This window comes from Peromyscus eremicus, chromosome 22 (genome assembly GCF_949786415.1).
Source record: "Peromyscus eremicus chromosome 22, PerEre_H2_v1, whole genome shotgun sequence".
Lineage (NCBI taxonomy): Eukaryota > Metazoa > Chordata > Mammalia > Rodentia > Cricetidae > Peromyscus > Peromyscus eremicus.
Window position 1 is genome coordinate 19,357,934 of NC_081437.1, and position 24,241 is coordinate 19,382,174.

The 24,241-nt window shown below is 44.2% G+C and overlaps 1 protein-coding gene and 1 long non-coding RNA gene across 3 annotated transcripts in view; one reads left to right on the plus strand and one right to left on the minus strand.

Annotated features, from left to right (window-relative positions):
* LOC131897660 (uncharacterized) overlaps positions 1-17,828 on the plus strand; it is a 52,927-nt gene extending 35,099 nt beyond the window's left edge. Inside the window, exons 3-4 of the long non-coding RNA XR_009375760.1 lie at positions 7,025-7,142; positions 17,521-17,828. This is a non-coding gene — a long non-coding RNA (uncharacterized LOC131897660). The remainder of the gene's footprint in view (positions 1-7,024; positions 7,143-17,520) is intronic.
* Spast (spastin) overlaps positions 1-21,748 on the minus strand; it is a 47,673-nt gene extending 25,925 nt beyond the window's left edge. The window contains exons 1-4 of one of the 2 annotated variants that reach the window (XM_059248615.1): positions 21,242-21,745; positions 11,678-11,761; positions 8,089-8,172; positions 4,080-4,175 (exon numbers count right to left, since the gene is read on the minus strand). In XM_059248615.1, the coding sequence (XP_059104598.1) occupies positions 4,080-4,175; positions 8,089-8,172; positions 11,678-11,761; positions 21,242-21,656 (679 nt within the window). In that variant the 5' untranslated portion in view covers positions 21,657-21,745. Of the gene's footprint in view, positions 1-4,079; positions 4,176-8,088; positions 8,173-11,677; positions 11,762-21,241 lie in introns of both variants that reach the window. The other variant, XM_059248617.1, reaches the window with a different exon arrangement.
* Positions 21,749-24,241: the final 2,493 nt, after the last annotated feature.

The window sequence follows — 24,241 nt, forward strand, 5'->3', positions numbered from 1 at the left end:
GAACCCCTAAGACACGGAGAATAGACAGCCTAAATACTAGACCAGCCCAGTCATCCGATTATATTGTGATCATCAAATTTTGACAATCAGAGATGTTACTGCAGACTCAGTCTGGATTCCCTTGGATCATTATACTAGAACATAAAGGACTATGATTGCTAGAATTATTTTAGTCATAACAGAGGCTGGAACCATTGCTATCTCTCCAAAGGTTTTAAGATATAAGAGTCACTACACTGAACTACCAAACACAGGGATGGAGAGATGGCTCAGCAGTTTAGAGCACTGACTACTCTTGCAGAGGACCCAGGTTTAGCTCCAGTACTCACGCTGAGTGGCTCACAACCACCAGCTCCATGGAATGATTCCAAGGGCATTTGACCCCTTTGGCCTCTGCTGGAACCTCCAAACACCTGTGCATACCCACACTTGTACATACTTAGTATTAATAAAAACAGGAGGCTGAGAGAGAGTTCAGTGTTTAAGAACACTTGTTGCTCTTTCAGAGGACCTGGGTCAGTTCCCAGCACCCACATGGCAGGTCACAACCATCTGTCACTCCAGTTCTGGAGGATCTGACACCTTCTGGCTTATGTGGGCACTACACGTACAAGGAACACAGACATATACACAGGCAAAACACTTATAAACATAAAAAATATTTTCCTGAAATAAAAATGAGAAAGGGGCTAGAGAGACAGTTCCGTGGTGAAGACCATTTGTTACTACTGTAGAGAACCTAAGTGGGGTTTCCAGCACTCTGCAGCTCACACCATCCATAACTCTAATTCCTGGGGGGTCTTACACCCTCTTCTGACCTCCACAAGCACCAGACATGAACATGGTACACATACATACATACATACAAGAAAAACAATCTCACACAAAGTAAACAAATCTTTAAAAATTAAAAAAGTACCAAATACATCAAATAGACAATATGAACAATGTATTAAATGCATCAACAACAACAAAAGGAAACGTGGTTTCTACAAGACCGAGCACAGACTGACACAGCCACAGTGATTGCTGAACATTTAGAGACGGGGGACTCAAGGCAAGGGCACTTCCAAGGACAGTACATTTGATCAAGGTTGCTCCAGAACACGAAGGTAAATTCTGAACCTAGGCTCAGGGAATTGGGAGATACAAACCAGGAAAGTATCCCAGAAAGATGTGACAAGATCTTCCTGGGAGAAGGCTAAAGGGCACTCACTGCAGAAGAACAAACTCACTGGGGAAGAATTTCTTCAGACGGAAAATACATAGACCTAAGACTAGAAATCTGAGTGTGGTGGCACACGCCTCTAATGCCAGCACCCAAGAGGCAGAAGCAGGCTGATCTCTGCGTGTTCAAGGCCAGCCTGGCTGTCCACACAGTGAGTTCCAAGACAGCCAGGGCTACGGAAAGAGATGCTGTCTCATAGTGGTAGGAGCAAGTTTTGTAAAATTCCAAAGCCTGAAGTGTGTAATTTAGTAATAAATATTGTCAGTTTTTCCTTTGATGGGACAGGTTCTTTGTTCATTTTCAAGGCAATGTTTGCTAAATACCCAAGATGAAGGAATCATCATCTGTCAGTTGTTCTCTCAAGAAAAATGGTGTTGTTTGTAGTGGTTAGTTCCCTGGCAGTTCAGTCATGTGTTCCTTGACATAGCCCTCTCCTGTTTTAGGGTGTGGAATATGAAAAGCTGTGCACCAAGGATTGAGATTGATTGTGTAATACTTCAGCTTTATGAAGGACATTTCCTGTGTGAACCGTTAGGTGAAGTTACGGTGGTGAAGTATGCAGTGAGTGTTACTACAGTTTTTTGCATCCACTCATAGGACATCTGAAGTTCAGATGTCCTCCAAGGTTGTCAAGGAAACGTCAGGGCAAATACCAGTCCAGGGAAGGCAACACACAATGTTTCAGTATTATGAAAAATTTGATCTGTAGTATAATTACGAAAGTTGTGCTTCCTAAAAGGGTCTTGGGGATCCCTAAGAGATGTCCTTTGAGAACCTCTGAGCATTAAAAATGCTTACTTATCAAGGCTGGAGATAGCTTGGAGGTCAGGAGCACTGGCTGTTCTTCCAGAGACCCTTAGTTCAATTCCCAGCACCAGATGGTGGCTCACAACCATCTATAATGAGATCTGGTGCCCTCTTCTGGCGTGCAGGCATACATTGTATATATAATAAATAAATAAATCTTTTAAAAAATGCTTACTTCTGAGCCAGGAGGTGGTGGTGCACAACTGTAATCCCAGCACTTGGGAGGCAGAGACTCTGTGAATTTAAAGACAGCCTGGTCTACAAAGCAAGTTCCAGGACAGACAGAGCTGTTACACAGAGAAACCTTGTCTTGAACCACTCCCTCCCCGAAAAAAGAAAGAAATTTCTAGAAAAGAACTACCATAAGAAAGACAGAAGACTTTCATAAAAAAATAATAATAATAACAAATATCAGAATGGCTAAGGATGTATGTAGCAGTGGTACAGAGCTTGCCTAGCATGTGTAAGACCCTGGGTTTGAACCTCAACACTGGGAAACAACAACCAAAACTTGCATCAGGGGCTGGGGATGTAATTCAGTTGGTAATTCAGTTGTCTAGTGTAGTGGTTTGAATATAATTGGCCCTCATGATCTCATAAGAAGTGGTGCTATTAGGAGGTGTGGCTTTGTTGGAGTGGGTATGGCCTTGTTGGAGGAAGTGTGTCACTGTGGGGTGGACTCTGAGGTTTCCTATGCTCAGGATACCACCCAGTGTCTCAACCGACTTCCTGTGGCCTACATATCAAGATGTAGCCAGCACCACATCTGCCTGCACACTGCATGACCCTTACTATGATTATAATGGACTGAACCTCTGAAACTGTAGGTGAGCCACTCCAATTAAATGTTTTCTTTGTAAGAGTTTCCATGGTCATGGTGTCTCTTCACAGCAACAGAAACCCTAACTAAAACACCTAGCATGCAAGAAAGGGGGGGGGGGGCGTAGCCTAAGACCAAATAAAACTGGGTTTGTGGTATTAGTGATCTTTAACCACATACAAATTCAAGGCCAGCTGGGATATGTGAGACCCTACACCCAAAAACGAATCCTAGTGCTGGGGAGGTAGAGATAGGGTACTGATACACAGTAAAAATTGACGTTTGACAAAGTATTAAAATTTCCATGTTAAAAACACAAAAAAGAAAACCCCCACAAACACTTAAAATACAACAGAAATGAAAATATTTTAATTATTTGAAGGAACTTATACAGCCTGAGTGTGGGGGTGCACAACTTTAATCCCAGTACTTGATGCAGAGGCAGGCAGATCTTGGGAGTTGAAACCAGCCTAGTCTAGAGAGTTCCAGGCAGCCAGGGCTACACAGTGAGAGCCTGACTCAAAAAAATTAATAAAAATTAATAAAATTACGTACAGTGATACGGTGCAGTGTGTTTGTAATTCCAATACTGGGGAAGCAGAGGCATGAACACTGATAGAGTTTGCAAGGTAAAAGACACCTGGTCCATATAGTAAATTCCACGCCATGGAGGGCTACACAGTAAGACCCTGTCCCAAGTGACAAAAATCAACAACAACAAGATCCAATCGGGGTTTCTGAGATGGCTCAGTGGAGAAAGGCACTTGCTGCCAGGTTTGACAGCCTAAGGTTAACCCCAAGGACATACATGGTAGTAGAAGAGAACCCCTTCTTTCAATTGCCCTCCTCTGACCTCCAAATGTGTTCACAAACACACAGACACATACACACAAAAGCACATACACATACACATGTATATACACTTTTTTTTTTCCTGAAAGAACAGGTTTATTGAGTACAATTTAAGGGCCAGTGGGCTAGACAGTAATGAGAGCACCACCTCCCATATGTTATGAGTAGGAAGCTGGAAAACATGTGAACTGGTATGTCAGAATGGTTCTACTGTATCTGACACTATGAATGATGAGGATACTGTGTGTTCTCCTAATCCTGTGAAAACAAAACAGTTATACCTGCCACTATATAGCTAAATCAACATTATAGGGTAAGCAAAAGTCCATTTCCCATGCAAGCTTCAGTTTACATTAGTTAGTCAAAACATACCTGACTGGAGATGTCCATTGCGGCACATCAGGTTAGTACTGTCATTATAGACATCCGTTTGTGACTTGGAAAATTGCAAAACTGGTTGCAGCTTCTCTATGCAACAGAGGAGGTTAAAAAAGAACAAAATAAACAGAAAGAAAAATAAACAAATAAAAGGCATGTGGAAAATGGAAAATTATTGTGTTACAAAGCTGTCAGACAGTGAAGTCTTTGCACATATATGCAATGTTCTCTAAAATATGTAATTAGTAAGAACTCATATGAAAAGTACAGAAGTTAACATGTGGAAGGCTATGTTGAAAACACAACTTATTCAGGCTGGTAACCTAAGACAGTTACTTATCACTATTATCAACAGCAAGTGATGGCTGCTTATCATACGCTCAAATCCCTAACATAGTGATATTTGGATAAAAAGTGACTGGCTCTTACTATCTACAAACATTAAATATTACTGGCAACTTAGAGCATAACTGTATTAGTACTTATTGTTATTATTAGAGATGGGGTCTGTTTATGTAGCCTTGGCTGTCATAAAACTTACTATGTAGAGACCAGGTTGGCCCCAACTCAGAGATCTGCTGAGCTCTGTTCGCATTAAAGACCTGTACTATCAGCCAAGCAGTGGTGGTGCACGCCCTTAATCCCAGCACTTGGGAGACAGAGGCAGGCAAATCTCGGGGAGTTTGAGGCCAGCCTGGTCTACAGAGTGAGTTCCAGGGTAGCCAAGGCTATACAGAGAAACCCTGCCATAAATAAATAAATAAATAAATAAATAAATAAATAAATAAATAAATAAATAAATAAATAAATAAATAAAAACAAAAATACCTGTATTATCACAACCAGTTCAACATTAACTATCTAAAAGATTGTACACTACAAAAAACCTATTGAAAAGGCTTTACAGGGCTGGAGAGATGGCTCAGTAGTTAAGAGCACTGGCTGCTCTTCCAGAGGACCTGGGTTCAATACTCAGCACCCACATGGCAGCTCACAACTCTGTAACTCCAATTTTAGGGAATCCAACACCCTCATACAGATATACATTCAGGTCAAACATCAATGTACATAGATAATAAATAAATCATTAGAAAGAAAGAAAAAGGTTTACAGAGGAAGTACAGTATGGTCTCAATATGATCAAAAGCAAATTTTAAGAGGAAATCATACTTTAAAATGGCACAGAAAAAAACAACAGGGAGAATCCAAGAAAGGTCATAATTGGCTCTATTACCTTAATTAAGCCAAGCAAAAAAATAAATGCCACAAGGCAAGGGGACCAGCATGATGAACAGAGTGTGCAGTATACTACAGTATACTACACACACACACACACACACACACACACACACACATACACACATAGCTGGACACAGTGGGAGGGATGGTAGTCAAACTTTAAGATTCTGTGACATGTAAGATGTAACTAATCAATGAAAAGATTTGTTCCAAACATACCCAGCCTCGAATAACAATCCTCCAGGGATGGAGTCTTAGCCTGCTGCCTGGGGCAGAAGGATCGCTGTTTCCCCTTCTGCAGCAAGGCTGCAGCCCTCCTTCTCCCCTTGGTAATCATCTACATGCAGGCTGCCAGACACTGCTCTTAAGTGACGTACCTATCTGTCTCATCCAAATAAGGGATCACCTTTTCCCAAACATGCTTTGCTGGAGTAAGTTTGTTTTCTTCTGCATTAGAAAGCCAATGAATCTATGTGTCAGTACAGCACTGGGGTGAGGTATATGTAGTCAGTATGGAACATGCAGTTAACATTTGCAAGGTCCTGGTTTAATTATCAGCACTCAACTGAACACAAAACAATGAAAGCCGACCATACATACTAACTGTTAGACTTATATTCCTCAAGTCAGACAAGCAGGCACCGTGCTTGGTCTACAGTGCAGTATCACATGCCTCTGGGACCGGTTAAACAGCAGCTGCCCTTTGTATAACAAAGCACAAAGCAGTGCGCAGCTTTTGTGTCCTAGAAGTGGCTGACACAATATACCTTGGATCCTTTCTATTTACTTTGGTTAACTGGAGGTAGGTCATCTGATTTTTCTCAATGATAATGCTCTTTAAATCAAAATACCGAGACACAACTTACTTGTGTTGGTGAAAGTGTAAGTTAGGAAAATTCTGGTTATTATGTGTTTTCTTTATTAACACAAAAAGTTACCAGAAACATTTATTATCTAATAAAGACAAGCAGAAATCGGGTTTGGGGATTTAGCTCAGTGGTAGAGCACTTGCCTAGCAAGTGCAAGGCCCTGGGTTCGGTCCTCAGCTGGGGGGGGGGACAAGCAGAAATCAAAATCTTAACTTTTTTGATGACTGGGAATAAAAAGTTACAGATAAGTATGTAGAGTTTACAATTCTACCTGCATACACACATACACCCCACTGACACTGTGACCATGCTTCAGTTAATCCCTATTAACGAAACAGCCAACTGAGGATGAAGTTAGGCAGTAGAAAACTCCAGTGGTATGTGCAAGGCCCTGGGTTCTAGTCCTGCTACAACAACTGAAAGAGACTAACCCTGCTCTTTAAAATGACTAAGGTAGTACAGACTAACACAGCTACCTAAACTAAAACAGTCATGCTTCCCTTAGCTCCTCACATCTAATTCCCTGGGAATCACCTCGCTGATGTACTCTACAGAAAAACCTTACCATATGGCTCTACTCAAAACCCTTTAGCTGGGCATGGTGTCGTCACCTTTGATCATAGCATTTGGGAGGCAGAGGCAGGCAGATTTCTATGAGGTCTCTACATAGTGGCGTGGACCGCATAGAGACCATTGCTGCCTGACAAAGTTCCAGCATTTCGATTTTGCAGATCACAATTCTCCAGCAGCCCTTTACTTTCATTTTTAATGATTCTCATTATGTGTTATGGGAGTTCCCTTATGCCTTTTCCTTTTGGAAATTTTATGCAGGCTTTGAAGGATGAAAATGTGTAAAATCACAGCCTCTTTAAACAAAATAATTCTCTGGAAAAAATCCTTGCCGCCATGGAACCATACAGCGTGACAACTCTGTCTACTCCCACACAAGGTAACACCAAGCTGCTAGAAAATTCAGATTAGTAACATATGCTTGATAAATAAGATGTATTTGAAAAATAAGATTTGTTTGATGAATGAGGTATATTTGATAATCAAAATTAATAAATTCCTAAGATCTACTCAGGTTCACAGTAATAGTTGTCTAGCTTCGTTTTTGCACACTTTAAGCTTTAGCTATTTGGATAAACTAAGCCATATAAAAACTGCAATATTCTATAATGGGAATGTTTGGTTCCCCAAGAAAGTCTTTTACCCAAGGTCAGGCATTTAGACAAAAGTCTCCATTCTCTCAAGGGCTTGAGGAGTTCTTGCTTACTAAAAAGGAAGACATTCTAATCTCTGGCAAGAGGAATCTGTGGCCCTTCCACTAACATATGACTGGTGTTAGTCAGGCGGTGGTGGCGCACACCTTTAATCCCAGCACTCAGGAGGCAGAGGCAGAAAGATCTCTGTGAGTTTGAGGACAGCCTGGTCTACAGATCCAGCTCCAGTACATTCAGGACTGTTGTACAGAGAAACCCTGTCTCAAAACAAAACAAAACAAACAAAACAAACCTGGAAAGGAAGGACGGATGGACGGACACAGTAATGGTTAAGCGCACTGGAGCTCTTGAAGAGAGGTTCAGTTCCCACCACCCACATTTAAGTGGCTCACAACCACCTGGAACTCTAGTTCCAGAATCTGTTGCTCTCTTCTAGCCTCCACAGGCACCCTGGTGCATGCTGTGCACATATAAATACCCAGGCAATTTAAAATTGAAATTACTGATCCACTCTCCTTGCTGGTAAAAACTGAGTTCTCACTGGAGACTGGGCACAGGGTCTGATACATGCTATGCAAATGCTCTACCATTGAATTATGTGCCCAGTCCTTACCATTAATGATTCATTAAACATTTCAAGTATATTTCATAACTAATTAGAGAAGTTGATACCTAGAAGTTGTAAACGATCCTTGGCCATAACCAAATTAGTTATCATTTTGGCTTGAAGGCGTCTAGCTCTTTCATACTGTTCACCTAAATGGAAAAAAAGAAGAATTAGTTAAAGTATCTACATTTCCCTACTAACAGTGTTTTAAGTGTTGCTCCAATTACCTTTATGGAGAATCACAATCTTTCTTCATAAAGAAATTAAAGGTGAGCAAAGTGTGTGTCTCACACTTATAATCCCAGGACTTGGATACTGAGTCAGTCCCAGGACTTGGATACCGAGTCATGTTCAATATCAGTCAGGATATATAATGAGTTTCAGGCTAGCCTGGGCTACAGAGAGAGACCTTGTCTCAAAAAGGGAAGGAGGGAAAGGAGGAAGGAGGGGGAATGCTTTTGCTAGGCAAGATGAAGACCACCTGAAATCTAGGTGAACTCAGGAGGCTGAGGTGGAAGGATAGTGAATTCAATTCAGTCTGGAATACACAGTGTGAACCTGTCTTAAATATGTATGTACATTATACATAGACATATTACTTCAAAAATATCTGCCATGGGTCCTCATGATGGCTTCCAATCTACTGCACTATCATGGATTTCACACATATTCATGGAGCCCATGACATTTTTTCCTCATACTTCAGTCTTTGAACTTATACTAACACGGCTCAGCCGGTTGAACAGCTTGCTTTGCAGGCTTGAAACCCCAGTTCAAGTCCCAGAACCCAAAGTGGAAATCAGAACTGACTCCAAAACTTGTCCTCTGACCTCCACTCATACCCGCACATTATACACATACACAATAAATAAACAAAAGTCTTTGAGCTAGGATACAGTCTGTCACCTGTACCAATTTGCTACCATCCAGGCTACAGCCATACTTTGTCACTGCCTGAACATGAACAAATCTGTCAGGTATTAATGTTGTGATGTCTATGAAAGGTACACATTCTATTCAGTAAAACTAAATGCTAAGTGGTAAGAAGAAAACACACTTCCAGGGGTTTTTTTCTTAAGTAAAATGTATTTTGAGTCATCCCCGTCTAACATTTCTTTGTGGAATTGACAGAGAACTGCATATATTCACATTTTTAATTCATAAAGTCATGTTCATCAAAGACTCAAAGACTCAACCACTCACATTCATTTTATTCTGTTTCTTTTTAAACTGACTTTCGCAATGCTTGAGTTTAAATCCAGAGCGTCACCAAAATTAGGCAAATGCTCTACCACTAACTAAGTCAAATTCTGCTTTTTTACATAAAAGACCAGCTGGGTGTGGTGGTGCACACCTTTATTCCCAGATCTCAGGAGACAGAGCCAGGCAGATCTCTATGAGTTTGAGACCAGTGTGGTCTACATACTGAGTTCTAGGCCAGCCAGTGCTACATAGTGAGACCCTGACTCAAACAACAACAACTAAGTAACTGAATTTTAAAAATGCAGAGAAGCCACGGCAGTGCACACCTATAATCCCAGCACTCGCGAGGCCAGGAGGTGAAGGCCTGCATCAAAGGCCAGCTACAGTGACTAACTACACCATCAGGTTTGTCCAAGTACAGCTCAGTGATATTCCCGTGAGGATATCACCTAATGATCCATAAGAATGTGTCCCCGCTGCTAAGCACAACTGTACTTGACTTGTCATGAAAGCTCACACAGTACACAACAGCCATAACACTTCTAAAAATTCAGCCTGCAAGGGCTGGAGAGATGGCTCAGAGGTTAAGAGCACTGGCTGCTCTTTCAGAGGTCTTGAGTTCAATTCCTAGCAACCACATGGCGGCTCACACCCATCTGTAATTCCAGTTCCAGGAGATCTAATTCCCTCTCTGACCTCTGTAGGTGCCAGGCACACACATAGTAAACAATATACACGCTAGCAAAACACTCATATACATAAAATAAAAATAAATAAAAACTTTAAAAAGAAAAAAGAGCCAGGAGTGGTGGCCCACACCTTGATCCCAACACTCAGAAGGCAGAGGCAGGCAGAGCTCTTGAATTTGAGGCCAGCCTGGTCTACAGACCTAGTTCCAGGACAGCCAGAGATACACAGAGAAACCCTGTCTTGCAAAAACAAAAACAAAACCAAGAAAAAAACAAAAGGATGAGGAAGAGGATGAAAAAGGCTAACATCTGATAGCTTGGGTTCAAAACTGACTTTCTCACTTGTTAGCTATGAAACCTTAGTTGAGTCACATCTCTGTACTTCATGTTTCTCACTTGAAAAATAAGGATAATAACAGTAGCTGCAAAGCATGGAGTTATGGTAAGAATTAGATGCTCTCTATGAGTGACTGTTGGGAGAGTAAGTATACAATAAATGTTTAAACTACAGCTACATAGATCGGAGACACTCATTTTATTTCTGTTCTGTCTCTGATACAGGTCTGATTGTATGGTCAACGCTAGATTGAACTGGAGATCTTTCTGCCTCATCCCCGCTAAGTGCTGGGATTACAGGAACAGACCTGGCTTGGATCATAATTTAAATTTGAGGTGGCAGGAAATAAACATCAGAAGTAACTGCTTTGGTTTAAAAGAGTCAAACAAAAATCAAAGTAAGAAATTCCCAATTTATTTTATTTTACTTTTTTCTTTGAGACACGGTTGCACTGTGTAGCCACTGACTTTGAACTTATAGAGATCATCTGCCTCTGCCTCCCAAGTGCTGGGATTAAAGGCATGCACCTGGTTTATATTCTAACATGTACTGAAAGAAAACATTACCAGGCTAGGAATGTAGCTCAGAGATAGGGCACTTGCCTAGTGTGTAAGACTAACACCTAACAACAACAAAAGATTACTTACACACAGCAAACTAGCTTTCAAAACCAGGGATAACACATGTGACTCATTACCAACTATATAGTAATTCATCACCAACTGATCACATATTGACCCTTGGATGGCTTCAAGGCCATAGACTGGATTGGTTATTGCCTGCCTGCTACAGGAAATCATGTTGGAGACTTGATTTTCACTTTTAGAATATACAATACCATACATGCACAAATATTAACAATGACATCAAGAAGGGCTGGGGAGATGGCTCAGTGGTTAAGAGCAGTGGGTCCTCTTCCAAAGGCCCTGGCATCAATTCCCAGCACCAGATGGCAGCTCACAGCTGTCTGTAACTCCAGTTCCAGGGGATCCGACACCCTCATAGGGACACACATGCACTGTATGGTATTAACAACATTTCACTTTTTTTTGTTTTGTTTTGTTTTGTTTTTTTGAGACAGGGTTTCTCTGTGTAGCTTTGCGCCTTTCCTGGAACTCATTCTGTAGCCCAGGTTGGCTTCGAACTCACAGAGATCTGCCTGCCTCTGCCTCCTGAGTGCTGGGATTAAAGGCGTGCCCAACTCAACATTTCACCTTTACCTGATCTATCCCACCCACATCATGAATCTTCCCTTTTTTGTGGCTCCCCAGAGTCACTTAGCAGCTATCCTGGTTGTTAGTACAGTATGTAGGGTTTTAGTCCACGAGGAGCCCTGAGGGGTTCTCCGTGGATAAGGCATTTGGAAAGATAATTCTAACTACTGTAGAATTTGAGGGGGCAATAGAAACTATACATAAAACCCACCTTGGCCTGTTACTATAATAGCAATTCCTTTTTCTAGTTCTTCAATACCTTTCTTGTACCACTCCACAGCTTGTTCCTTCTGTCCTGTTTTAAAAATAGAAATCATTATTTGTATAGATCGTAAGTATGAAAAATGTAGCATCCACTGCCCCATGTATTATACTGATAAATGACACACGAAAAGGTTGTGATCAAGTAAGTCTAAGAAACATTATACATATACATGATCAAATAAAAATTTCCGTATCATTCTTTATTTCAATTTTCAGAACAAAAAAAAAAAAAAATCACAACTGAACCAGGTGGCAGTGGTGCACACCTTTAATCCCAGCACTCAGGAAGCAGAGCCAAGCGAATCTCTGTGAGTTTGAGGCCAGCCTGGTCTACAGATCGAGATCCAAAACTACAGAGAAACCCTGTCTTGAAAACCAAAAACCAAAACCAAAACAAAACAAACAAACAAACAAAAAAATCACAACCGCCGTGATCACAAAATAGAGTGAACTCTTTTTATAGACACCATATAACAACTAAGAAATGTGCATTCCCTATTTCCCCAGAGCCTCCGCCTTATAAGACAGTTTTTATATAGCTCTGGGGACCTGGAACTCACTATGTGGACCAGCCTGGTCCTGAACTCACAGAGATCTACAGCTTCTGCCTCTTAGAACTGAGATTAAAGTAAGTCCAGCCTCCCTTCCCTTTTTATCTCAGCCCTTATATTTGGCAGTTTCTTACTTCTCACAATATCATAGTTTTTGCCGTGTCCAGTAAAGATTAAGTACTGAAAAAAGTACCTGATAATGGCACATGAAGAAATCACTAAGAGTTTGTTATAAATTAAACTGGAATACTCTGGTTTCTCTTCAGATCGTATAAATCTTTCTCCTTAAACTGGACAGTGGCAAGAAGATCAAAAGTTCAAGGTCTTCCTCAGCTACAGAGCAAGTTTGAGGCTAGCCTAGGCTACAAGATCCTTCCTCAGTTTACTGTAAACCAAGAGAAACTTTGAATGTTCACCTTCCTGCTTTCTTCTTTTTTTGAAATGGAATCTCATGTAGTCCAGGCACAGTATCTACATAGCTGAGGATGACCTTGAAATACTGCCCCTCTGAGTGCCAGCATCCCAAGGTAGCATTATACAGGGGCACCACCATGCCCGGCTTCATAGTCCCACTTTCAGTAAGAAAATGCCTGTTCAGATGCATTGCTGGATATTTTGAAAAGGAAACCAAATAGTATAATGACATTTACATTCTGAGTGATGAAAATGTCGCTAGCAATGTCTTACTTGTGTACAGTTCTTACTGTACCAAAGCCAATACATTCCAGCAAACGTGAGAGACTTCCTTTACAGTGCCTCTTCTCACTCTTGTGGCCTTTCCCTGAAGTCACTATCATGACCTCAATAAACATCCTTCTAGTACAGGCTTTTCTACTATATTCACTGATACTTGCAGTATTTCTTGTTTGTTGGTTGGTTGGTTGGTTGGTTGGTTTTGCGATAGGGTCAATATATAGCCCTGGCTGTCCAGGAATTTACTATGTAGATCAGGCTAGCCTTGAACCCAGAGATATGCCTGCCTCTGCCTCCAGAGTGCTGGGATTAAAGGTGTGCGCCACCACTCCCACTTGTCACTTACTTGTGTGTGTGCATGCATGTGCAGGTACTCAAGCCCTTGCATGTGACATGGAAGACAGAGGCTGATGTCCAGTATCTTATTTATCATCACACGGGGTGGGGCATGGGTACGTGGGCCGCAGGACAACTGGAGCAGTCAGTTCCCGAACTTCGACCTTCACTCAGGTTCTGGGAGTCACACAGGCTGCAGGCCTCTGCAAACTGAGTTTTCACCTGCTGTGCCGTCTCAAAGCCCTCCCCTCATTCCGTGAGACAGCAGCTTTCATGTAACCTGGAGCTCACTGTTTCAGCTAGAAGTGGCTTCAGTGCTTTCTGCCTGCTGAGCCACCTCACTGGTGTACTAATCTACACTCAAATGTCAGTATTTGAGAGTTCTCACTGGCAACATTCTTTTTTTCTTTTCTTTTCTTTTTTTTTTTTTTGGTTTTTCGAGACAGGGTTTCTCTGTGTAGCTTTGCCCCTTTCCTGGAACTCACTTGGTAGCCCAGGCCGGCCTCGAACTCACAGAGATCCGCCTGGCTCTGCCTCCCGAGTGCTGGGATTAAAGGCATGTGCCACCACCGCCCGGCTCTTTTTTGATTTTTAAGATTCCATATTGGGGCTGGAGAGATGGCTCAGCGGTCAGGACCACGTGTGTTTGCAAAGGACCCATTTTTAATTCCCAGAACCCACACGGTAGCTCACAGTCACCCATAACTCCAGTTTCAGGGGATCTGATGTCCTCTTTTTGACCTGCTCAGGCAGCAGGCACATAGTGTGCACACATACGTTCAGGCACAACATTCCTACACATAAAATGAAAGAAATCTAAAAGTTTACATGACACATATTTAACTTTGTCTCTCTGTGTGTGCAGGCATGTGCTAGCCTAAGTCAGAAGACAACTTCAGGGGACTGCTGTCTCCTTCCTACTGGTCCTGAGGATTGAACAGGCTTGGCAGCAAGAGCCTAGCCTGCTGAGCCATCTCACTGGCCCACTGGCCACATTCTAATCAGCATATGCCTGTCGCTTATATATTACCTAATTTCTTTTAAAATAATACAATTCATTACATGCATATGAATATACATGGGGTGGAGTGGGGCACAGCACAAGTGTGGAGGGAGTCCCTCCTTCCACCTTTATGTAGGTTCTAGGACAAACTCAGGCCATCAGGCTTTGAAGCAAGGGCCCTTTTCCAAGAATCACTTTGCCAGCCCTTCTCCAGCCTGTAAAACTTAGAGTATTTAAAGAAAACTCTTTGAGAGTTTGAATTAGGGCTGGAGAGATGGCTTAGAGGTTAAGAGCACCGACTGCTCTTCCAGAGGTCCTGAGTTCAATTCCCAGCACCCACATGGTGGCTCACAACCATCTGTAATGAGATCTGGCACCCTCTTCTGTGTACATAATAAATAAATAAATCTTTAAAAAAAAAAAGGGAGTTTGAATTAGATTTTTAAGAGAACACAAAAATCAAAAGTCATAGAACCATGGACGAATTAAACCACCAAATTTAAACTCCTACTCTTCAATGCCAGTGTTCTAACAATGAAAAGACACCAAACAGGCTCTAAAAAATAAAAAAAAAAAAAACAAAAAACAAAAAACATGCTTCACAAAGGACTTGCAGCCAGAATGTACAAAGGACTCTCATCCAGCAGTGGTAAAAATGACCGAACACCTGAGGATGCAGTTCGGTGAAATGTTCTTGCCATGTGCAAAGCCTTAGGGATCTCAAATCCCCAAGTGGAGAAAACGAAACAATCTATGCACAGTCCCAGAGACACACATACATCCATGTTAGCAAACAAGCACACGGAGAACACAAGTGAAAACCATGTCACCAGCCCGGCAGCACATGATCCCAGCTGCTGAGAGGCAGAGGGGAAGAGGATTCAGAGTTCAAGGTCTCACTGCAGAGTGACTTCAAGGACAATCCAAGAAACTTACTGAGACCTTGCTTCAAAAAACTAAAGTGAGGGCCAGTGTGTAAAGGCACTTCCTGCCAAGGCTGGCAACCTGGGGTTTGATCCTGGGACCCACAGGATGGAAAGAAAGAACTGACTCCTGCCAGCTGACCTCCACAGGCACACACTGTAGCACGCACTCCCCATTCCACTCCACTCCCCACCTCAAACATACACACAAAAGAAATAATTCTTTTAAAGTAAAATGAAGTCTAGAAGCTGGGTGGTGGTGGCGCACACCTTTAATCCCAGCACTGGGGAGACAGAGCCAGGCGGATCTCTGTGAGTTTGAGGCCAGCCTGGGCTAGAGTTCCAGGAAAGGTGCAAGGCTTGTCAAGCCAGCACAAGGCCCTAGTGTTCAATCTGTATCACCCAAATTAAGAATTCAGTAAGATGCCACTACATTAAAAACAGAAAAGCCAAGCCAATTGTGGTAGTATGAATAAGAATGGCCCCCATACTCATATATTTGAATGCTTATCCACCAGGGACTGGAACTGTTTGAGAGGATTAGAAGGATCAGGAGGTGTGGCATTGCTGGAGCAGGTGTGACCTTGTTGGAGGAAGTGTGTCACTGGGGGTGGGCTTCAAAGCCCATGCCAGGCTCGTGCTCTTCCTCTCTCTCTCTCCCTCCCTCCCTCTCTCTCCCTCCCTCCCTCCCTCTCTCTTTCTGTGTGTGTGTGTGTGTGTGTGTGTGTGTGTGTGTGTGTGTGTGTGTATGGATCAGGATATAACTCTCAGCTATTACTCCAGCACCACGAGTGCCGCCATGCTTCCAATATGCCCCAGCCATGACTAACCCTTTGAAACTGTAATTAAATGCTTTAATTTGTAAGAGTTGCCTTGGTCATGGTGTCTCTTCAAAGAAATAGAACAGTGACCAAGAAACCAACTTAAAAGAAAACAACAACAACAACAACAAAAAACTCACCCAACCAATCTAACACAAAAAGCAATGGAGTAAAATGCCATTTTTGCTGGTCCTATACAGACCGGTCCCATTAACTGGGTAAAGACAGTGGTTCGTTCCTATGCTATTATTAGTCTATTTGCTACATGACCCAGCAATTCCTTCATCTAGATATTTAACCAGAACAACAGAACTATCCAAGATCCACCTTAACCACATAAACTGTGATTTAAAAAACAAAACAAGGGGCCGGAGAGATGGCCTGGCAGTTAAGAGCGCCCGCTGATCTTCCAGAGAATCCTGGTTCAATTCCCAGCACCCACGTGGTGGCTCACAACCTCCTGTAATTCCAGTTCCAAGGAACTCAGATTCCCCGTTCTGATCTCTGTGGGTACCAGGCACACACTGGTACACACACACACACACACACACACACACACACACACACACACACGCAGACAAAACATCCATACATATAAAATAATTTAAAATAACAGAAACCAAACAAGGCATAAAGCCTCCAACAGTAGCTGTCTTTAGATCTTTTTGCGCAAACCACACTAAATATTGAGCAGTCAGGAAGAAGAAAGGCAATGCTTTTGCAAAAGGCCTATGTCCTTGCACTATTCTTTCTTTATTCGAATCGGGAGACCGCTGGGTTCTTTGCAACAGGGTCCCATCAGGCAGCCCTGTGTGGCCTACAACTCCCTACACAGACCACAGCCTACAACAACTCCCTACACAGACTACAGCGCCTTCAACTTGAGGCACTCCCGGTGTTCTGCCTCCTGAGTACTGGAAACAGGTGTAAACCACCATCGCCCTTAGGCAGAGTCACCCAGCAAAAGGAAACTAAGTCTGAAATTAATTCTTCCTAAGTGGTAGAGGTACACTTTTCAGGGATGAAAGTAATCACTTTTGATTTCTACTCTCTACCCTCATCTTATGAAAATAGATGTGAACAGGCTTTTGTGTTTTAAATTAATGTACAACACTGGTTTACGCAAAACTAGAAAAATCACTGCCAGAAGTGGAGGTCCACGCCTTTAATCCCAGCACTCAAGAGGAAGAGGCAGGTGAATCTCTGAGTTTGAGGCCAGCCAGTGCTATGTAGAGAGACCATGTCTCAAAAACAAACAAACAAAAGAAATTATGTGGTGAGGCAGTCTGAATGGGAATGTTCCCTGTACACTGACGTGTTAGAACTTCTGGTCCTGTTTGGTGCTGTTTGTGAGATTTAAGAGGTGTGGCCTTGTGGAGGAAGGGTGCCACTGGGGGTGGGCTTTCGGGGTTTAAAGATTCTGGCCATTTCCTCTCATTTCATTTCCCCTGCTTCTGCTTAAGGTTCAAGACGTGAGCTCTCAGCTTGCTGCTCCAGCCACACGCCTGCCTGCTGCCACACCACCCTGCCATCATGGCGATGAACTCGGCGCTCTGGAACCATGAGCCCAAATACATACATGACTAGAGGGCTGAGCCTGCTAATCTGACAATCTGAGTTTGATTTTGGGGTCCCACGTGATAGGACAGAACCATCCAGCACAGGTCATTTTCTGACCTCCACATGCATATTATGGCACATGTGTGTTCATGTACACACACAGAAACACACACACACACACACACACACACACACACACGGAAAATTAATAAAGAAAACTGCGAAAAAAATTTAACTGATGATGACTATTTTATTTAGACACTTTCTGTTTTAGATGCCAGATTCTTCAGCCCTACAACATCCTGAAAAACTGGTTCCCTTTCTTTCACACAGCACACTGCGGCCCTCACTGTTAGGCACTACCAACCTGAGAAATCAAACCACACCTTCTGAACCTCCACCCACTTCTCTATCGGTAGACACAAAACACGCAAGGTCATGTTCTGGTTAATCCAGAGAACCACTATTACAACCTCTTTTTCTCAAGTACTCTGACTGACTCTTTACCAGCATTAAAAAAAGAGAAACAGCTGGGGGGGGGGGGCGGTGTTTAATCCCAGCACTCAGGAGGCAGAGACAGGCAGATCTCTGTGAGTTCTACGTTAGCCTGGTCTACAGAGCAAGATCCTGGACAGGCACCAAAACTACACAGAGAAACCCTCTTTTGAAAAAAAAAAAAAAAAAAAAAAAAAAAAAAAAGAGAGAGAGAGAGAGAAAGAGAGAGAGAGAGAGAGAGAGAGAAAGAAACAGGAGCTTGAGAGATGGCTCAGTGGTTAAGAACACTGGCTGCTCTTCCAGAGGACCCAGGTTCAATTCCCAGCACCCACATGGCAGCTCACAACTGTCTGTAACTACAGTTCCAGGGGATCTGACATCCTCACACAGACATACACACAGGCAAAACACCAATGCACTTAAAATAAAAATAAATAAATTCAAAAAAGAGAGAGAGAGAAACAGCCAGGTGGTGGTGGTGTACACCTTTAATCCCAGCACTCAGGAGGCAGAGGCAGGTGGATCTCTGTGTGAGTTTGAGGCCAGCCTGGGCTACAGAGTTCCAGAACAGCCAGGGCTAAACAGAGAAACCCTGTCTCAAGAAGCTGAGAAAGAGAGAGAGAGAAAGAGAGAAGAAAAGAAAAAAAAGAGAACAGTTTTGTAGCCTAACTGTTCAGTATAAAATCATGTAACAATGAATGAAAAAAGATGCCCTAAGTTTGACAGAGAGCAAGGAGGGATCTATGGGGGAGTTTGGAGGGAGGAAAGGGAAGAGAGAAATGCTGTAATTATAGTATAACCTCAAAAAATATATATAAAATCAAATAATGATTTTATAGAGCCTGGTTACCTAACTCTGTTCCTACTTCTGCTACTCTGAGCCCACTCTTTAGTTGGTTTCTTCATACATAAACGGATGTCACAGATTATCACTCAACCATTAAAATACCTACAAAACTTCAGAGCTGGAAAGATGGACGGCTCAGTGGTTCGGAGTACTGGCTGCTCTTCGGGGGACCCGGCTGGGCTCAGTACGCACTCACTCACATGGTGGCTCACACCTGTCTGGAACTGCAGTCTCAGAGCCTCCGTGGGCACGGCACACGTGGTGTGTCACACGTTTCTAACGGGTGCCACCCCCTTGACAGTGTACAAGAGTCCCAGAGCCTCTGAAGACTGCATACTCAGTTCAGGCTATCTGTTCACATAGTCTATGCAGTGGAAAGAGAATTCACTTCTCTTGCAAGTAAGTTCTCAGTTGTCAAGTATAGCTAAAAGGCTGACAGACTTCAAATGTCAATTCTTTTTCAATTATGGAATTAAAGTTAGGCTACAAAACTGTCTAATATACCAAAAGGGGAAAATTGGGATAGAAGAGAAAATACATTAAATACAGATTATTTACTATTTTTCACTTATTTATTTATGTATTTATTTATTTATTGGTTTTCCGAGGCAGGGTTTCACGGTGGGACAGCTTGGGCAGTCCTGGAATTAGCTCTGTAGGACAGGCTCAGATTCAGTTTATTTTTTTGAAACAAGGTCTTGCTATGTAGGCTAGCTGGCTTTGAACTCAACGACAGTCTTCAGTTTCCCAAGTGCAGAGATTGCCCAGCTTTATTTCTTTTCAAAGGAGAATGAATGTAACTAACTTGTTTTAATTTTTGTTTGTTGGCTTTGTTTCTGAAGCAGGGAGAAGCCAAAGCAAGCTCTGAAGCATACTGGGCACAAGCCTTGTTAAAACTGAACTACATCCTCAAGCCCCTAAATAATCCACTCTCACATCGTCCCACTAGTCTAAAAAGCAGGGAACACTAAAATACTGCAATACAAGATCATACCCGGAAGGAAGAGGGCCGTCCTTCAACATCCCCAAGAGTTAGGGGGATCTTCCCAAAGAGTTAGTAAGAACTGAGCAACCAACAAAAAAGGCTCGCTCTCACAAACACTAAATATTCTTAACTGTCTACTACTGTCTTGAGCTGAATCTCCACTGTCTTTGGACTCCCCATCATGGGTATCTGCCTCTTTCACTGTATCCCCCTTTTCAATCTTAGGCCCTGCAAAGGAAGCTCTTCACCAAGACTGACACCCTAGAACTGTCTCTGGTGTTGAGTGTGGAAACCACCCCACAAAACAACTACAGATTGTTCCTTTCCCACAGTGGACAACGTTGATGAGCGGACCTAACCGAGCCAAGGTGCGAATCTGGGCTGAACACTGGAGGTGACGATAAAAAGGGGGGACACAAGACTTTCTAAGCCCACTTAACATTTTCCAGACAAGTTTAGAATTAGCTACTGGCCTAGATTTGCTGCCTCCTGCTTCAATCTTGTACCTAGTCATTTCATTTGTAAAACACCTGTGCTGATAGTAACTCTCACATGGGAGTTACCGTGAGGATCAAGGGACACATGCATAGCACAATGCCTCGCACACAGAAAAGACTAAAAAAGATGTTGCTTGAAGAAAAACTAAAGTATGCGGTATCCCTGCCTTCATTGAGAAGCAGGAGCCTTTGTTTTAGGTTTCACGATACAATGATAATGACTGCCTACCCAACTCATTCATTTAACATTTCAATTTAGAAACTTAAGAGACTGCCTTGGGCAGGGCAGTGGTTTAATCCCAGCACTCAAGAGGCAGAGACAGGCGGATCTCTGTGAGTTCGAGGCCAGCCTGGTCTACAGAGCTAGTTCCAGGACAGCTAGGATTATTACACAGAAAAACTCTGTCTCGAAAAACCAACCAACAACAAACAAAACAAAAAAACTGAAAAAACAGAACACCTTTTGGAAGCCTGGCTCAGAGAAATGCCACACTGTTTACAGTGTCAGAAAGAACCCCGTGTGGTCACTCTAGGCCAACTGTCACTGTCCCCAGCATGTCTGCGTGTCTCACGGGGGACTTGGATAAATTAATGCACAAGTGTGGGGGTGCTGAAAGAAAGTGGAGAGCTAGGGCGCCCCGAATGGGGAGAGGTTCAACTAACCAGGCGTCGCAGGGCTGGGTCTGGACTGTGGGGACTGGGACTCCTGGGGCTCCAGATCAAGTCCAGATTGGGGTGCAGGAAAGGGACGCAGGTGGCGCCCGCCCTCCCAGGGCCGCCTCCCTCCAGCCCCCGGGTACCTTTCTCTTCCTCGTCGATGCGCAGGGCAATGGAGATGTACTCGAAGGCCTGTTTGTGGAAGACGCAGACGCTCTCGGCCTCTCCACCGGGCCCGGGCGCTGGGGGTGAGGGCGAGGCGGGCGCCGGCGCGGTCCCGGAGCTCCTCTTGGCGGCCATGAGGGCGCGGGAGAAGCGCTGGCAGAGCCACCCGAAGAGGAGCCCCAGGTGACAGGCCAGCAGGCGCAGCAGGGCGAAGCCGACGACCAGCGGGGACGTGAAGAAGGAATAGAGGCTCGGCTTACGGGGCGAGCCGGGCGCAGGGGCCGGGCCGGCGGAAGGGGCGGGGACCGCGGCGGGGGGCAGAGGCCTGGCGGGCGCCGGGCTCGCGCCGCCGCCGGAGCCTTTCTTCTTCCGTCGTCCGGCCGGAGAACTCATTCACAGCTCCCACTGCCGCCGCCGCCATAACCCGCCTCCCGCAGACCGACGGCGACCGAGCGGCAGCGGCAGCGGCGACGGCGGCGGCCACTGCAGCGGCGGCGGCGTGAGGGGTGGGGGGAGTGGGGGGGTGGGGTGGGAGGACCACGGAGCCGCTCGCGCGCCCGCGGAGCCCCGGGGAGGCCCGGCACCTGCACGCGCCGCTCGCCGGCCCCGCCCCCTCGCCTCCTCGGCTGGCCCAGGAGCACAACCCCTTCTCCTCCTCCTCCTCCTCCTCCTCCTCCTCCTCCTCCGGCGGCCCGCTGCTCCTACCCCCTCCTTTTTTTTTTCCCTCTCTGTCCTCCGGCCCCCGCCGGCACCCTCTCCTGCGGCGGCCCGTGCACGCGCACGTCCTCGGGCTCTGGCTCCGGGGCGGGGGGATGGGGGAGCGCGCGCGCGCACGCCGCCGTCTTTGTTGACCCGGGAGCTTGTGCGCATGTGCGGCATCCCCTCTCCGTTTCCCCGCCCCCTCCCTCCCCCCCCCCCCCCCCCCCACCTCGGCCCTTTCTCCGGGAACTCCGGTTCCGTAGTTGCGGTTCGACTCGCGCGGGTCCCCGGCGGGGGTTCGTCGCTGAGATTTTTTTCCCCCGGTTTCTGAGGTCAGCTTACGAACGGGGGTTGCGACGTGAGTGGCTTGACTCTAGTCCCCGGGTCTCCTCTCTCGCAGTGCCGTTGTTTGCCTTTGTTTGAGACAGGGTTCCATCTAGTCCCTCCTGGCCTCCAACTCGTTCTGTAGCTGAGCAAGGCCTCCATAGCAGGCGTGCATCATGACTTCCAGCTATTTCCTTATATATCTGAGACAGGGTTTCAATCTAGTCCATACTGGCCTCCAACTTCTGTAGCTGAGCAAGGCCTCCATAGCAGGCGTGCATCATGACTCCCAGCTATTTTCTTATATATCTTTATTTTCGGCTAGTTGAGTTTAAGTCTTTTGCTAAAAGGATGGCTGATCTGAGTTTCATGTCAGAGGCAGTATGTAGCAATTTGGGTGTTATTATCTGAGGAGGAAGCAGTTGCGGGACAAACTTCAGGACATCCTAAACGAAAAACGTTACTACCACGAAGGCCACGAATCCTACGTTTAACTAATCTCTTACATGTCTAGATGTGTGATCTCAGGATTAATTATGTGAATGAGGTCATTCTTGGGTTTTGCACAGTTACCATCCTATAATTTACTAGGGAATCCATACTACCTGCGCGTGCACGTGTATGTGTATGTCTCCATTATCCCTTTATTCCTTTGGTAGACTGCCTACCTACCATCTAAGCTATGTTTCCCGTATTCTAAGCAGAGATCCCAGATCACACAAGAGGAAACAAACAGACCAATCAGACTCCTGGGAACTGGCATCTGAAATAGAAGGTAGTTGAAATCGAAAGCTCTAAAAGCTGGTCGATCCCATTGAGATCCCCAGATCTTTCTGGGTCCTACACTGGTCACTAGACTGTATAGCCTATCAATAAACTATTCAGTCTTTTCTCTCTCCCTCCTCCCATTTCCCCCTCTCCCATTCTCTCAGTCTTTAAAAACAAACAAATAAAAACAAACCTCCCCCTTTATTTCAGTTAGCCACAATTGTTTCTTTTTTGCCTAACCCAGTGAATACTAATACAAAGTCCCTATTGTTTACGGTAAGACGCCTACAGATCCCCTGTGAGAGCATCCAAGAATCCCCACATTCTGCTGAGAGTTTATTCCTACCAACATAAATATCACAGGTTGCTGCAAAAAACGACCCCCACTGTTTCCCACGGCTACCTTCGCTTCTGCCTCTGTCCTGATTCCATTTTCTCATTCTGAAATGCCTTCTCTCTTTCAAATTTGTTCTCTTTGATCCCTTTTCCCCAGTAAACCCCACTTCTCTTTTGAACAGCAAAGTAGAGGTTGTGTAAAATCATATATATATGTGTGTGTGTGTGTGTATATATGTAATATACATATATATTTTATATATTTATGTATATATACACACATATGTCCAGTAAATAAAAATCAGATGTATACAACCTATATGTACAATTTGAGGAAGGTAGCAAACTGCCTTTTCTCTAACTCTGGAGGAAGCTACTATCCCGAATGGTGTATTAATCTCTCTTGTACTTGTCCTATCTCTCAATAAAACGGTTTTTTTTGGTTTGTTTGTTTGCTTGGCTTTGTTTTTTATGGCAGAGTCTCTCTATGTAGCCCTGGCTGGCCTCCAACTCACAGGGCTCTTCCTGCCACTGCTGGGATTAAAAGCACAGACCCCCATGCCTGGCAAACTTAAGCATTTCTAAACAATAAGTTGTGTAGTTTTGCCTGATCTGCCTTGTCTTTATATAAATGTTGTTATATTCTTAATTTGGTTTTCCTCTACATTTTTTTTTCAATGTGCATTGGTGTTTTTGCCATGGTTGTCAGGTCCCCTGGAACTGGAGTTACAGACAGTTGTGAGCTGCCGTGTGGGTGCTGGGAATTTAACCCGGGTCCCCTGGAAGGAAAGGAAGAACAGCCACTGCTCTTAACCACTGAGCCATCTCTCCAGCCCTTTGTCTACATGCTT